General features: G+C 41.5%; 1 protein-coding gene across 2 annotated transcripts in view; it reads left to right on the top strand.

Annotated features, from left to right (window-relative positions):
* The window catches only part of stag2b (STAG2 cohesin complex component b), a 43,945-nt gene extending 27,251 nt beyond the window's left edge, over positions 1-16,694 (top strand). For both annotated transcript variants that reach the window (XM_080035763.1, XM_080035762.1), the window contains exons 20-34: positions 800-870; positions 979-1,066; positions 1,165-1,245; positions 1,815-1,907; positions 2,257-2,431; positions 2,669-2,808; positions 5,094-5,195; positions 5,584-5,732; positions 7,666-7,794; positions 7,952-8,181; positions 10,905-11,124; positions 11,785-11,892; positions 11,972-12,098; positions 12,986-13,063; positions 14,882-16,694. In XM_080035763.1, coding sequence (XP_079891889.1) covers positions 800-870; positions 979-1,066; positions 1,165-1,245; positions 1,815-1,907; positions 2,257-2,431; positions 2,669-2,808; positions 5,094-5,195; positions 5,584-5,732; positions 7,666-7,794; positions 7,952-8,181; positions 10,905-11,124; positions 11,785-11,892; positions 11,972-12,098; positions 12,986-13,063; positions 14,882-14,905 — 1,815 coding nt within the window. In that variant the 3' untranslated portion in view covers positions 14,906-16,694. The remainder of the gene's footprint in view (positions 1-799; positions 871-978; positions 1,067-1,164; positions 1,246-1,814; positions 1,908-2,256; positions 2,432-2,668; positions 2,809-5,093; positions 5,196-5,583; positions 5,733-7,665; positions 7,795-7,951; positions 8,182-10,904; positions 11,125-11,784; positions 11,893-11,971; positions 12,099-12,985; positions 13,064-14,881) is intronic.
* The last annotated feature ends 721 nt before the right edge of the window (positions 16,695-17,415 follow it).

Genomic DNA, 17,415 nt, shown 5'->3' with positions numbered 1-17,415 from the left:
AAAACTCGGATCCACTGGCCCGGCGGGCCAGTAGGAAAAAAAAGTTGTGTTGAACCCTGGTGAGAAAACAACCCACAATGTCCAAATATCCCGAATACTGAATTGAGCTCCGAATACTAATTTAACAAACGAGTACTCGGATTTTCGAATAATTCGGGCCAGCCCTATAAGGCAGCGGACCGTTAAACCTTTAACCGAATAGTCTTGTGCATCCTTAGTTTCAAATTGCAATGTTGTCCAATATAATCAAAATGGATTTCATCAAATGGTGCGGCAGTATTGCCACCAGGCAAAACAACTTTGCTGGGGGAAACCCTGAGACTGTTCCCGGCAAACCAATACGTTTGTTGCAAATTTGGCCGGATGAAAATATTCAAAAACAATCGGATACAAATGTGGACATTTTAAGACATGGTGACATATGGCAAGAAGCAAGGCTGCTCGGAGTTTCACTCTGCGGAGAGAGCGATTGTGGGTGGGTGAGTGTGTGAGTGTGTGTGTGGGTGGGTGTGTGTGGTTTTATTGCTTAAAACTTAATGTGCGCGCTAAAACCAACACATGTGGGTATTTATGTCGTCATGACGGTATTGTAAAATCCATCTCATGGCATAACATGACCGCCCACCCATAACTGTATGGTTAAAACACTTTGACAAAAACCTAACAAAATTGGGTGTAAGAAGAACATCTGATTTATTTGTTTTATCAAAAATATTTGAAAAATACTATATGTTTGTATTCATTCTATACAAATGTTGATCTTTAAAATTCAATACATTTCCAAATGTTCTTTTTTCAGGGTGAAGAAGCTGATGAAGATGATGCGTATCAGATTGTGTCTACTCTAAAAAGGATCACAGCATTTCACAAGTAAGACATCCATATGTCTGGAGTATCTGTTTGATTCTGCGCTGGATATTCCCCTCCGATACTTATTGTGACTTAGAGTGACTTATATTTTTGTGAAATGCATTGCAGTGCACATGACCTGTCGGGGTGGGACCTCTTCACCAGCAACTTCAAGCTGCTCAACACAGGCATAGAGAATGGAGATATGCCTGAGCAGGTTAGTAAATAGTCAAGTTCTACCAATCATTCAATTGTCAACGTTTGTGCTTGTGCTACATCTGACCATGTGTGGGATTGTGCTTCTCCTGTGAGCAGATAGTCATCCAGTCGCTGCAGTGTACCCACTATGTCATCCTGTGGAACCTGGCCAAGTCATCTGAGGGCAGCTCCAGGAAGGTCAGCTCTCCTCCTCACAACATATGGCTCCTAGGGCCGTAACCATACAAAGATTCACCATTCCATTTCTATCATGATTCTTCACCCACGATTCGATACATACAACGATTTTTGAAATTTGAAAAGCATTTTATTTAATGAACATTTATAATAACATTTAACTTAATGAACATTTAATAACAAATAACCTGAACAGATTTGAACACAAAGAACATTTGAAGTAGCATGATTAAATAAATAACCAAAGATATAACATTTCTCTCTTCTCTGTAACAAAATAAAACTGTTGAAAACAAATCTATATATTGAACTGTGCTGTAAACCAAAAATCAAGTTAGAAAACAAATAAACACTTAAGAGCTACAGCTTCCTTCACCAAACCTTTGATCCAAAACTTAAGCCAAAAAATAAATGCGATCTTGCCTTCTCACACCAAAATGCAGGATCGTGCCTCTGTGTATCGCCAATCTCGGTTCGATACACATATCGTTACAGCCCTAACTGCTCCCTGTTTCTCTCTCTTTTCAAATGAAGTGGATATGTGTTTATCTGAGCATGTGTTCAAACAGGATGACCTGGTGACCCTGAGGAAGCAGATGAGGGCCTTCTGTATGATGTGTCAGCGCTACCTCACCAATGTCAACACAGCCGTCAAAGAACAGGTGACACAACAACAACAACAACACATCATGTGTAGCAGTAGGAGTCAAACCTGCATCAAGCAAATAGAAAGAAGGACAGAGTAAACAATGGGGGTCATCAATATTAATGGGAATCATTTTGGCTAAAAGTGCTGGGAAGAGGACAGATATTGCATGAACAAGTGGCTTCAATGCATACCATCTTTTTTCCTTGTCCATGTGCAAAGAAACTTTATTTTGTTACTTGTTGCCACAACTAATGTAAGAAATCAATGTTTCCAGTTCTCTGCGGTTCTCTGTATAATGCCCTCATGTGTCTGCAGTGCATGTATTAACCTGTATGTGTGTGTGTGTGTGTGTGTGCTCCCAGGCCTTCACCATCCTGTGTGACCTGCTGCTGATCTTCAGCCACCAGATGGTGTCAGGAGGGAGGGAACACCTGGAGCCTCTGGTCTACTCTCCAGAGGACTCGCTACAGGCCGAGCTGCTCTCCTTCATCCTCAACCATGTCTTCATCGACCAGGACGACGACACCAACAGCACAGGTACATGAGACACTCACTGCACTGCCCGCTAAAGGCCGGGCTAAGGACAGAAGGCTTCCTATTGTGTACGCAATGTGAAGCCAAATGGCCATTTGTGATATTGGGATACAATTAAAACGGATTTGATTGACTTTCTGCTCTACTCCAATAGGCAAGGACAGCTAGTCAAATCATGCTTTTTTCAAATGTGTCAATGTGCAGCCTGTTGAGCGTTTCTCTTTGTCTCTATGGTCTCAGATGGGCAACAGGACGATGAGGCGGTGAAGATTGAAGCTCTGCACAAGAGGAGAAACCTCCTGGCTGCCTACTGTAAACTCATCATCTACTGTGTGGTAGAAATGAGTACTGGAGCTGATATCTTCAAACAGTACATGAGGGTAAGTTCACCTTTTCTTTTCTTTTTTTAAAGTTTAAAAATGTTTTTTATTTGTACATTAAAGGTGGAGTTAGCATTCCTGGAGAACACTTTTTGTCAGAATCAGTGAAAATCTCCTCGTGTGTGTGTGTGTGTGTGTGTGTGTGTGTGTGTGTGTGTGTGTGTGTGTGTGTGTGTGTGTGTGTGTGTGTGTGTGTGTGTGTGTGTGTGTGTGTGTGTGTGTGTGTGTGTGTGTGTGTGTGTGTGTGTGTGTGTGTGTGTGTGTGTGTGTGTGTGTGTGTGTGTGTGTGTGTGTGTGTGTGTGTGTGTGTGTGTGTGTGTGTGTGTGTGTGTGTGTGTGTGTGTGTGTGTGTGTGTGTGTGTGTGTGTGCGCGCGTGCGTGCGTGCTGGGAAAAATCCAGTTTTAACCCATTGATGACGGCTGCTGCGCGATGCCACATTGTATCTCCTGCCTGATGCTGCGTCACGCAGCATTGTTACTTTATCTAATTTTCATGGCGTGCGCAGCATAAAATGCACCGTCATTGGTTCAAATACACATGAGGTGGGTTTTGTTGATTTTTTTAAGACCACGTGACCACCCAAAAGTTGTGTGGTTTGCCGAAAATCACGTCAATAAAAAAAAAATTAAATAAATAAATAAAATACGCCGGCTGTGTCGGCGATAATGTATTACAGAACAGTTAGTGGCGTTTGGTGCGCAGAATCAAGGTCTACTATAGGCTACTGACGAAAATCACACAACACATTGCATCTATTTATTAACAATATTTATGAATTTAGGCTATATTTTGCTGCTCCAACTCAAATTCAGCCCAGCCAGGCGATAGTTAAGTTTCAGTTTCGTTTTCATCTCTGTGGTATACAGTCGTTTGGACCAGCTGATTGGCTCCTGATAGCCGGAGTCAGTCTGCGTTCCAGATGTACTGGGAAGTTGGATTTATGGTGCCAGTGATAACTGAACTAAATAATAAAATAAAGCTATCTCCTCCTTCCTTTATCTGTCTATCTTTATCCCTCCACTACACACTCAGTCACTACTATCCATGCTAAAAGGAAGCAGGATTATAACCTCATTTAGCACATTATTTTTAAATATTTTATATTATTTATTATTAATTTTTCTCCCCCATCTAATTTTGACGATTTTTTGAAAAATGTGTTGGTTTGTAAGTGCTAAGGGAGCATGTTTAAATAAAACCTGTGATCCTTAACTTTTAAATGTATTTTATTTCATGTTTCTATGTGCTGCACAGGCTTAGATATTAAGGTTTTGGTAGACTTGACAATTCATACTATTTTTTCAGAAAACCCTCAGGCATTAAGGACATGCATCCTAGATTGCAATAGTCATCAATGGGTCAATGCACAGCCTAGGCTCTGTAAACAGTGGAGATATTCACTGGTTCTAAAAAACAACAAGCATTCTCCAGACGGAGGACTGTGCCGGATCAACACATGCTTTTTAACAGGCTCCCCTGCTATTTCAGGAATGACACATTTAAATCAGCTCATGTATACAGAGATAATTACTAGGGCTGTCAAATTAACGCGTTCATTTTGATTAATTAATCACAGAAAAATGAACGCGATTAAAAAAAATAAATAAATAAAGCAGATTAATCACACTTCTATAATGCCCTTTGACCCGGTGCAAAAGTGGTGCGCAGCTGCACCTGTAGCTTGCTTACACAGCCCGCACGGGTAAAAGGGAGAAAAGTAAAGAGAGAAGCAGGGGAAAGGGCGGGGCCGAGGGCTCTATGGACGGTTTATGGGATGCTTTGGGCAAATAAGCATGAAAGTAGGAAGACATCTTACTTTATTCTCCGCAGTGTCTGTGCATTATTGATTTAGTGGGTGCAACAATGTAGGTTCAAAAGTATCTCTCAATCTTCCTCCGTGTGTCTCAATTTTGTTTTCTAGCTGTCTCGTCTCCCGCGTAAACGGACACCCGCCCCGTGTGTGTGTATGGGTGTGTGTGTGTCAATATTTTTGCCAATGAGTACGACGATGGTGAAAGAATCGGCATAGGCATCTGTGGCAGTGCAGCGCTGTCTGTTGTGGAGAAATAAGTTACGAGAGACGGAGAGCGAGCGAGAGAGAGAGAGAGAAACAAACTGTAGTAGGCCATACAGCTGTTTATAAACAAGTATAAAAGTGTCATAAAAGTATGTGATTAATTTAGATGAATTAATCACAGAGCCTGTAATTAATTAGATTCATTTTTTGAATCACTTGACAGCCCTAATAGTTACGCATCGTCCAATCATGTTATTTTCTTTGCAGTATTACAATGACTATGGGGACATCATCAAGGAGACTATGAGTAAGACTCGGCAAATCGACAAGATTCAATGTGCCAAGACCCTCATCCTCAGTCTGCAGCAGGTCAGTGTACCAACGTTTGAGTGATTGATTCAATTTATTTCAGACATATCAACAAAAAAATACATCAAATGAAAACACAATAAACATATTTAAATTATTTTACAAAAAAGAAAAAACATAACAATTGACAGATATTGATATGATATGCCTGAAAAGGAGTAGGAAGAAGTATGAACTTATTTAATCCTACCCCTTTTCCACAGCTCAAAAAATAATCTTTATTATATTAGCTTGTTGTATTCCTTATAATCTATATACAACATATCTATACAATTGGCGATACTATCTTTGATATTTAGATATTTAACACATACATGGATGGATTGACTCATTGTGAGCCTTGTTGATGTGTAGCCCTTTAAAAGATGTCTTTCTGTCTTCCTGCCAGCTCTTCAATGAAATGCTGTCAGAGCTGGGTCACGGCTTCGACCGCTCCTCCTCTGCCTTCTGTGGGATCAAGGAGTTGGCCCGTCGCTTCTCTCTCACCTTTGGTCTGGACCAAGTCAAAACCAGAGACGCCATAGCTATGCTGCACAAGTAAGGCTCCAGTGGGCCACTGCCACGCGCTTCTAGCCTTTGCCTTGCATATGGGAACTGTCATCAGTGTTCCCCCCAGAAAATGTCTTAGTCAAGGTGGTCACCGCCCTGTGCTAGGGGAGGCGCGGCGAAAATGTTAGGGGTATTTTGCTCAAAGATGCCAATGCACCGTAAAGAAATAAACAATTGTTTATTTGAATACAAAAATACAACAGACACTGAGCTTACAGTTGGCAATTTTGTTTGCTATGTGCAGGTACAAATTATGTGTAAAGGTACAGACAGTATAAAGCACAATTAAAGAAAACTTCTACTGTTTTGGTGCAATACTATACAGACACTAAATACAAATAATGGACCATACATTTAACATGTGTATGCACATCAAAGTGCAAATACAACTTTTTAAAGTTCCTTTTTGGATAGGGGCTGTTGTGCGATTAATGATTATTTTAAGCCTACTTGCTTGATTTATTTTTAAATACAGAGGTCGTTTTGGAACTTGTATTTCCCAATTTAAAACATAAAAATAAAGCAGCATTGAAAATTCAGAAAATAAATCTTCTTGGCCTACACTAGCATGCTGTTAGAAGAATAACTTTAAATAATAAATACAATGTGTTTTCCCCTTAAAATGACTTAATACATTTCAAAGACAGTAGGCCTAGTTTGGCACTTCTGTAAACACTTACTGAAACTTGCCTGGGCCATCACTCTCATGCCTTCTTCAAACTTTTCTCTGTGCTGATAGGTTGTGTTGCCACAGTGATGTGGAGTCTTAAACTATTCTAGCTTTGCAGAGCACTTCTTTCTGTTCAGCTAAATATCCCCATAGAACTGCACTGCGTTTATTATCGCCACCAGTTTAATCTCGGTTTGCTTCTGCTCGTTTAACTCTCCCGCGTGTATGCCGTAGTCGCGCGCGGTGCGGTACGGTTGCGCGCGCAAAGCCGCAGACACAGAGCAGCTGATAGAGAAACGCTTGGAGACACATGCTTTTTACCGCAAATCGCGGCCTTTCGCGCAGTTATGACCATGCACAACACACACATCGCGCTTGCTAGTACATTAATTGTGCAGCACAAAAAAAAAATAATAATAATAATTTTTTTTTTTTTTTCTTGGGGGTCGGTTGGTAGTCAAGGCGGGAGGCTGGCGTTGCTAAGGCGGCCGCCTTAGCTATAAAGCGCTGGGGGAAACACTGGTCATGTTAGACACATAACTGCTTGGATACTGTGTTTCCTCTTGCCATTGTGTTATTCCCTGTGGTTGTTGGAGAGGTTTAAGTGATTAAATATGGCTGTCCTGCCTATTCACATGCAGTCAATGTATTGTAGAAAAACATAAACACCACTTTAAGCTGTTTTTGGGCTGCTATTTATTAAATTATACATGTTTCTTTTTTAATAAGTGTGTACACTCCCATCACACTGGCTTTGTTGGCTTCTTTGTGGCTTATAACATGGGATGTATGCACGCTTGGGTATCCACTACACTTGTGCAACATATGGGTACAGTATGTGGGATATGCCATGCACCCAACAGGCATTACAGTACTAAAAGACAGGCTGTCTTTAAATCTATTTGTAGGCAAAGTGTTACGATCCAGCACAATGTGACATTAGTTGTGGGTTTAGTGAAGTGAAACACAGTGACGCAGAGCACGCCTATAAGTGTACCTGGACTATATTGATCATTAACAGATTCATATCAAGTATTCATTAAGGTTTTCTAATAATCACCATTGTTGGTTTCAATGAGATATGTGGTTTCATAGTGTTAGTGACATGCTGGTGGCATTTAACGCATGTGACCACTGTCTCTGGTTCAACTAAATACTTTGAACCAAACTCAGCCTACTAATCTAATAAACTATGTCCATGAAAGCAATTATTTTCCTCTGCTGACAGTGTTTTGTGTGTGTGTCTTTCAGGGATGGTATCGAGTTTGCCTTTAAGGATCCCAGTCCCCAGGGAGAGGGAGGCCCTCCCCTCCACCTGGCCTTCTTGGACATCCTCAGCGAGTTCTCCTCCAAGCTGATGAGACAAGACAAGAGGACTGTGTAAGTTGACGGGTGTAACAGGTGTCTGTGACAACTGGTGTTTGAGCTGCGTGAGTGGGTTGATGTGGGGGCCTCCAGTTGGAATGTGCACCTGGTTCCTGTGTAAAGTGTGTCCTTGTATGAGTTGACTGATGTAGTGTATGTGACCTCCCCACAGCCACATGTACCTGGAGCGCTTCATGACATTCCAGATGGCCCTGCAGAGAGAAGACTGCTGGCTGCCCCTCATCTCCTACAGGAACTCCCTGCAGGCTGGGGGCGATGACGACACCATGTCTGTGATGAGTGGCTACTCCAGCAGAGGCTCCTCCATCCGCTCCAAGAAGACCAAGCCCCCTGCTGCTGCTACCGCTGGCCCCTCGGCCGCCAAGAGGAAGCTGCCAGAAGGTAGCATACGCTCCAGCATACACACCTGGCTTTATTCACTGGAGGCAGATGCATCTTTTATCAAGATTTAAAGGCGGGGTCAATCAAAAAAAAAAAAAAAAAATATATATATATAATCTCCAATTGCTATTTGGAATGTGATTGTGATATAATAAATACATGGTATTATGATTCTACTTGGCTTGGTTTTCAAGTCAAATGAGATATTATTGATAGTTTTGAAACCTGTAGATCTCAATTTAAAACAAACACATATTGAGAATCATTGAAAATATAAAGGATAAGGCAAATACTAGAAGCCTATACTGTTTTCAGAATAATACAAATTATAGTAAAATATAATACATTTAAAAAAAAAAAATCCCCATGAAAATATATGCATTCCTCCAAGGTGCAGAGACAGTAGCAGTGTCTGTAAACTAACTGAAACTTGCGTGGGCCTTCACTCTCATGCATTCATCTGACTTCTGTGCTCATGTGAGACTGGCTGTGCAGTGTTGCCAACTTAGCGATTTTGTCGCTATATTTAGCGACTTTTCAGCCCCCTGGCGACTTTTTCAAAACAGCGACCAGCGACAAATCTAGCTTTTTTTTCTGGTGTAATTGGTGACTTTTTCGCCAAAGCAAGTATCACTTTTAACGCTTCTCAACGAGCATCACTATTAGCAGTTAGCAGCTTTTCCCACCTCTTCTACAGTCTATGAGTAGTGCAATTCAAAATGTTATGCAGTGCTTTTTTAAACCATGAGCATGTATGATTACTGCTAGACTTAACATTATCACGTTGGTTGTTTATGCGATTGTCACGTTCATAACACTAGAACCTCATCTATTCAAATATTACTGTATAAAACCCCTGTCTACAAATATGCAAATTAGGCGATGACGTCATCTGGCGACTTCTAGAGACTTTTTGGACAGCCAATAGCTACTTTCCTTACTGAAGAGTTGGCAACACTGTGGCTGTGTTGCAACGTTTTAAACAGCACTTCTATCTGTTTAACGTCACTGTACCGATTCCTAAATATCCCCATAGAGCACACGTTTTGTTTGACACAGTTCAGTTTAGGCTTGGCCGTAATGCTGCCGCCAGAGGGCGTCCATGTTTGTTTGTTTGTTTACTCTGCTGTCTGCACCCGGCATGCACGCCATGCAGCTGCGCGCGCAAATATACACACAGACACAACAACATACACACACACACACACACACACTGTCAAAGGGGGCGAGGGGCTCGACCAAAAAGAAGAGAGGAGTGGTTGGAATGTTTACAGACACACACACGCACATTTATTTACAATATATCACAATCACAGCCATATGTGCAGTTATTTAATTGCACTAGCTCACATCGCAATTTCGATTATATTAATGGTGCAGCACTACACCCAATATTACATTGAATATGACGTGATAAATGTCAGGTGCACTGGTGCGACCAGTGAAAATATCTAGGCGCACTCCACAGATATTTAGGCGCTTGTGTGCCCAAAACATGCGCACTCTGTAGCCCTGTTTGGCTGCGCCGTGCCGTGCTGATATTGTTTTCCATATCCACTTTAACTGCGCCGAGCCGAAAAGAAGGAAAAAACGTCCTTTAGCTTAATGATTACTGATGAATGGAAACGCCATTAACGTGCTTACAAGAAATAGCATTTATCACGGTTTTGAACTAACCTTTAACTATAAACCACGGGCGAATAAGGGCCTGTGTCCACAGCGCTATGCATGGAAAACAAGCTCAGTGCTTTTATAGGCTACTTCATTCCAAGGTGGCGCATCATTTTTCTGTTTCTGTTTCTGTTTTAACATGCTACAGTGGGCCCCCTTTGTTCACAAAGCAGTTTACAGAGCCTAGCCTATATATTAACAGCAGCACACTCACAGTACGGACAGGGATCTGATTTTGAGGAGATACTCAGTTGATTTTGACAGTGAGTTTGTCTCCAAACCTTCTCCAGAATCACTCTCCTTTAAGCTGACGGCTTTCTGTTGTCAACTATAAACATCAATCGGTTCAAACTCCTAAAGCCCTTCCAACACACAAACACTGAGAATAGATCTAATGAGAAGCACACACTACAGCCCACCCTGCTATTACGTTACTAAAGCAGAGCTGGAGCCCAGATTAACCCACATGCATATTGCTAGCAGCCACGCTGATGGGTCAGGAGATTAAACAGCAGATGGTAGGAGAGAGTCAAACTGCTTCCTGCAATCACACAGGCTCAAATCTGTTCATGACTCTCATACATCCATGTTGTTAAAATCTGCTAGCTTTTCATTTACAAGGGAGGTTGGTTGGCCTATGGATGGCTTTATAGTACTCTCAAAATCCAATTGGGGTTTTCATTAATGATATTTCCTTTCATTCTTATTAAGTGTGGTTTTCTTTAGTAAGCTTCATTTTGGATTTCACTGTCCCAATGTCTTGTGGCCTATTCTCCCCAAAGCCCTCCTGTCCTCTGGTGCAATGAGCGTACTATCACTTCTAATCTAAACTTCATTCTACATCCTTTGAACAAAATCAAACTTCCTTCAAAACTATATCAGCACCCTGGCATCTCTATAAAGGTTGTCTCAATGGCCATGTTTGTTGTGTTACTTGAACACATTGTGGATGGTCTTGGGAAGACATTTGGTCACTTAAAGAAAGATGTTTGGCCTTTAAATGAGTATTAACCAAACAAGCACATGTGTGTCCCTGTGTTGTTGCTTTGCAGAGGAGAGCAGCAGCAGTGATGTGTGGCAGCAGAGCATGCAGACCCCAGTCATGTTGCCGTCCCCCCACCTCACCTCCACTGCCATGCGAGACCCTAAGAGGGGCCGAGATGACAGCTTTATGGGGGTGTACCCCCTGCCCCATGACCAGCAGCCCCCACACACCATCCCACAGCACCATCAACAGACGCCTCAGCACCACCAGACACCCATGGATTACAAGTATGCATTCCTTAGGTCTAACCATGCAGCCGGCTCACACTTTGGGACAGTACACTTTGGGACAGTACACTTTACACACATTCATTCATATACAAGTGATTGTCTATCAAAGTTACTTTGTTAATCATTTGTATAGAGTTGTCAGCATTAACCTTTCCATGGCTTTTTGGGCCAAGTCTTATTCACACACTTCTTATTGCATAGTCCAACATTAAAGTTTCTCCTTCTCATTTGTTGTGTTGTTCAAGCATTTCAGAAACTCTTAGATTGCAATTTTCTTTTAATTACTTAATTATCTTTTATTTCCCTGCCTTCCTGCAGTGCTTCCTACTGAAATATTTAATACATATATCTAGGCCTGCATCCAGGCCTATTATTGGGTTCAGTGAATCACTGGGATCAGAGGAATATGAGCCAAACACATTAGGACAGGGTTCAAAGTAAATCCCATTTGCGTGCTATTACGTTTCGGGGCAAACAGTAGCAAGATGCTTGTACTTAAAAAGCTGCCATGTGTTGGCCCTACTGAGACACTGAGTGACTAGTTTCTTTATCCAAGCTGGCAGTTCATAGGCAGCGGGCCAGTGTGCCATCCACAGCCCTACTGACCGTATCAAACCCACACCACAGCAGTCTGATTCAGGCTGTGTTGTCTTGTAGTTCCCAGGTGACGTGGATGTTGGCTCAGAGACAGCAGGAAGAGGCCCGCCAGCAGCAGGAGAGAGCCATGAACTATGCCAAGCTCAGGACCAATCTGCAGCATGCCATGTAAGTCACACACAGAGAGGTTTGTTAAATACCTTATTGAAGGGGTCTTTCCATCATTGTGTTGGCTTTGTTTCTGCAGTCGTCGGGGCACTGGGCTGATGGAGGAAGACGAAGAGCCTATTGTAGAGGATGTGATGATGTCATCTGAGGGCCGTATGGATGACCTCAATGAAGGCATGGACTTTGACACAATGGACATTGATCTGGTAAGAGGAACTTTAGAGTTAAACTCACATAGTCATCCATGACACATTTCTACTTTACAGCTTCAGCATCCGGCTTAGGTCTCTCTCATCTGCACTGAACTATCACATCAACTATTAGATCATGTGACAATGTCTGGCAGAAAGCCTTACATGAGTGCTATAAGGAGGCAACATTAGTTACTGTTTGTACTGATGTCACATCTGACAGCTAAATGTGTTATTATATTAACCAACTAATTAAAACAAAATAAGCGATAGATGAGTCGATAGAAAAATGATGTATAGGTGCAGCCCTACTCATGACCAAACCCATAATAAGTCCTGATTGAATTCCATTCAGTCACTTGTTTGCCATGCATACTCAGGCTGCATCAGGAGTTACCAGCCTGAACAGAATAGTTTTCTGTGGGGAAGAATATCTGCTATTATGAAGGCTGTGCTTGACGGTGCCTTTCAACTGTTGACCTGGCATGATTCATTTATTTGAGCATTTACACCAACACCACAGAACCAAGTAGGATGAGTGTAAAGACTCAACTAAACTAATGTCTGATTTGGGTTAGTGAAAGAGACAAATGTCATGTTGAATCAAGCAGAAAACTCATCAACTACCCAAGTTTCTCTAAATTCACTCCACTTGCTGCATTTGTGATCATTTCTTTCCAAATTTTGCTGCAGGAGTTCAAGGCTCAAATTATACACCTTTTTTAATTGTATATCATGCATCATACACACATACACAATACAACAATGTGTAGTGTTTCCCTCGACAGTTTTCAGCACTACATGTTTAGTAAATGCCAAAGCTTGTTAATATCTTGATTGGATGTCTGCCAAAGCAGCTGTTGTAATGGATGTACTGTAAACACACTGCCGTTGTCTTCCAGCCGCCCTCTAAGAACCGGCGGGAGCGCTCTGAGCTCAAGCCAGACTACTTTGACCCTGCTTCTATCATGGATGAGTCGGTAAGCAGCACCTAGTATTCTGACCAGCTCCAGTCTTATGCTCTACTCTAAATTCCTCATTTCATTTTGGGTGTTTTAACTGCCAGCTGGAGATACTTGTGAGGCAGAGTGACAGCAAACTCAACTTGCCATTTCAGAGTATAACATGTATGGATGAAAATCAAGAATAGGAGCGTTGGGTCCATATAATACATGCACCACTTGCAAGCGTTTTGTATTCAGGGCGCTCAAATCACTTTTCCACCACACATGTAGCTCTACTCGACTGAACTTGGTTTGGTAGCAGCACGGGTCGTTTCCCTCTGCAAATAGTACCTCCTGAATGTGGGCGGGGTCGTCATACAAAGGGGCAGAAAGCCGATTCCGGAGCCAAGTAGCAAAGCAGAAATTACAAGCAGTTGTTGCACTATTAACTGAAGCAACCGAAAAAAATATAGATGGAAAATGTTAAAGAAATACCCCCCTTGTATCGGTTTGCTAAAAGAAGTAGAAGAATATTGCTACGGGCCATTAAAAGGGATGGTTGTTGTCCCGATGTGACTCTGCCACACAGTCAGCTGTAGGGATGCGTCACGTACATTCCTATGCATGTAAACACAGGCATGATAAAGTTGAATGTTATGTGCTTGTTTTAGGATACATGTTTTCAAATGCAAGCCGTGTCTCAGCCTGAATACTTAATTGAGGTAATCAGTTCAGTCTGAGGCTTGTAACGTAATCCATCGCTATCATGTCTGTCCCAGCTGGCTACTATAGACAAGCTGCTAGCTGCCCTACATGTCTCCTCTCCTGTCCTGTACAGTATGTTTAAAGTAACATCCCCAACAACCAACACAACTGGGTGAGCTTAGTGAATATATGGACATTTCATAACGTGTTTTCTGATCTGTGATGCAAATCAAATGAAAGAGAGCCAGAAAAGGCTGCACGCGGCGGGACTAAATACCATGGACATATAAAGAAAGCAAAAAACAAGTTGATCAGGCTAAATGTCCGGGCGTCCGTGGCTCAGGTGGTAGAGCGGGTTGGCCAATGATCCAAGGGTTGGCGGTTCGAGCCCCGCTCTGCCACCTGTGTCATGGTTGTTTTGTCTGTGTATGTTTGAGGTGGTGGTCGGAGGGGAGACTGACCGTCAGTCTGCCCCAGGGCAGCTGTGGCTACTATGGTAGTTTACCACCACCGGTATGACTGTGTGACTGAATGGAACCTGGAACCCTGTAAAGTACTTTGAGTGCCTTGAAAAGTGCTATATAAATCCAATCATTATTACTGCAGGTGAATGCAACACTTGATGGCAAAGCACCAGTTGTTGCCGGTGTAAACAAAGCGCTGGTCTTGAAGTGTTTGTTTTAACCTTGGCTCCTCACACTGCCTCAGTATAGAACACATGGGAGGGAAGAGGAAGACCCATACCACTTTTTCCATTAAGCTTTTTCTGAGCTGCTCCACACACTGCAGCCCAGGAGCTACATTCTGTTTGGAAAAGGCAGACACAAATGTCAAATGCACCCAATGCTGTGTGATATATAATGTCTTAAACTGCCAATTCTTCCTCAAACCTAATGCTGTGAATTGGCTTCAGTGGAAGCACTGTTCAGACATTGTAGTGTGTTAGAGACCCAGTCAGTCACCTCATCAACTTTATAGATATCACAGACAATAATATAAAGTAACGCTTGTTTATTTCATAAATTTGCAAATGCCAATATTTTGCAGTATAATAAATGTTCATGTTTTTCAATATCAGCATGGCATAATGCCTACCAATTCAATTTCTATTAAATCTGAGTATTTAACTTGTTTTTCTCTTCCCTCTAGGTCCTTGGGGTGTCCATGTTTTAAGCTAATACCCAGATGATTTTGATGCTGGGAGAACAGAAGAGGCGCTTTGTATTTAAAGAGAATTTTAGATGCGAAAACCGACGTGTTTTCTGTAAGAAAAAACAAAAATTTAAAAAAAATTCTGGCTTGTACTCCACGTGGACCAATGACAACCCACACTCAGTGTTGCTTGCTCAGAGAGGACTTTGTTTCAAATATTTACTTTTATAATCTTGGGTAAGCTCTTCCTGTTCAGAGCTAGTGAAACAGGCCACTTCCAAACCTATTAGAAATGAGACATGTCTGAAGAAAAATCCATAATAGCTTTTTTTTTTCTCTTTCCTTTTAAAAAAAAAGAAAAAAAACGGGGATGAATTGGTGTGTTTAACTTAAGAACCATTGTTTTTGTTCATGTCTAACCCTTTTTACAATTGTAGTAAGTTACCAGGTGTGAAGTAGTAATTTATAAACAGACTGTAGTAGCTTGCTTGTACTGTGCTAGCAAAGTGGATGGAGGTCTTTATGTTTCTGTGCTCTTTTCTTATATTTTCCTCCCTCTATCTCTTACGTTTGTTGGGCCTGATCTTGGGCCCTGATAACCACTGGTGGTTAAGATGGTGAGATGTCACGTAGAATCATGATCCCTTTATGCTGTGAACGCTCCACACTGTTAGGCAGTGCGTCCTGGAGCTTACCCCCAGATCTGGACCACTCCTCAACCACCATCTCCCCCCCAACAATGAGCAGGTCTTTCTCCCAGTAGTGCCACTGTGTGGGCTCTGGCTCTAAGCTGCTCGCTCAAAGAATTACACATCTTTTCTTCTTAAAATCCAGCAGCATAATGTTGAAATGGGTATCTCTACATTTTAAATAAAAGTTATATATGAATCGGTGCTGATTTTATATATGTGCTTTTTTGTTTTTTCTTATTTTCAACTCTTCAACCTTCAGTCACAAAGTTTGAGAAATGTGTAAAGTTAAAAAAAAATGAAGGCATGTGAAGCCATGCGTCAAGGAAGATTTTTAAATTTGTATTTTTATGGTTTTTGTTTTGTTTCTTTTGGTCTTGATAATGTCTTGGGGTTTCTTACCTTTTTTCCTACGTGTAAATTAGTTTGGATAAAACTAATGAAAAGACTTGTGAAATTCAGCTTTAAGGTTTTCTCAACATGAACAGTCCTGTCACAAAATACTTAAAGATTTCAAATGTTAAACGTGAAAGGTAGTCATTCAGACAATACTGAACAGGAGTTATTCAGCAGCGCTGTGGCAGCTAGACAAAGCTTAGATTTTGACATATATTTGTCACACACAAGTTTGAATGAAATGTTTTGTCTACTGAGGTTATTTTGTAGTCATTCCATGCTTAAGCCTTAAACATGCTTGTGACGGTCACCTTCTCTCACAGTAATCTTCCATGTCAGAGGATCGGCCATGTTTAAAGGTGGATAATTGGCTTCTTTAGAACATGAAACATGAGGTGGTCGGATGTAATGTGATAAAGTAGATGAACAGACTATATGTGTTTTGCCTAATTATTTTATGTAAGTAAAGAAATTCTTTTAAGGAAAAAGTACTGTTTATTGTTTGTTACTTACCACTACATTGGTAGAAATTCGTATTAGATCATGTGTATATATACAAATTTAATTTGTTTCCCCTCCTTTTGGCCATTTCTGTGTGTTTTTCTTTTTTCCTGCACTCTTGCCTACACTCTAAGTTGTTGTCTATTATACCATCCTCTTTCAGTCACTCTGTTTTCTGATTTGTACTTGTCTGGAGACAGTAACTTTTGAATAAAAATCAACACATTTCATCCGTGCTACTTTTTACATTTGCCACAATGTATTTACTACAACTGATCCTGGGCCTAATCCCATTCAGCCTGCACACTATATCTTTTCATAGTTTTTCTCTTTGGCCGATTTACACCATTTGGTTTAAATTCTAGATTTAGAATATAGAGTTAGTGTGACACGTGTTGTGCACTTTTGAAGCCTCAAGAGGGCAGTATAGTCCAAGGCATTCATCCTGGCGGTGCTGTTACTAGTATACAAAATGGTGTCACTCTGTAATATATGTCTATTTTTCACTTTGCTATTAAAGCTATGAATATGTAGGCCTATTGCAAGGCATTGTGCAGCATCTGTAATGCATAGCCTACATATCGCTAAGTGACAGCTTTGATGTTGCCTATCAAAAGGGCCCCATACAGTATAATGTCCTGTTGTGCTGAGACAACGAGCCCTATAGTTGCTGTAGTGATAAAAGTGAAGACATGCATATTAAAAAGCATAGGCTCAGATCAATGCAGCTGTATTAGCAGAGGAGCGTCATGTCCAGCCTGAGGCAGTGCTTCGCCTATCATTACGTCACACGTCTGCTGTCAGAACAATGTGCAGCAAATCCTGACCGTCATCACCATACGGTTCCGTTAACCTTTCTCTGCAACGAGCTCTTGGGTCCTATTGCAAGCAGTTATGACCGGGGGCCAAGCCTCCGACGCAACTCGGACCCGATCGACCGTGGCG

This window comes from Ammodytes marinus (assembly GCF_949987685.1).
Source record: "Ammodytes marinus genome assembly, chromosome: 10".
NCBI classification, from domain to species: domain Eukaryota; kingdom Metazoa; phylum Chordata; class Actinopteri; order Uranoscopiformes; family Ammodytidae; genus Ammodytes; species Ammodytes marinus.
The sequence above is the reverse complement of the archived record's forward strand: the minus strand, read 5'-3'. Positions and strand labels throughout refer to the sequence as shown.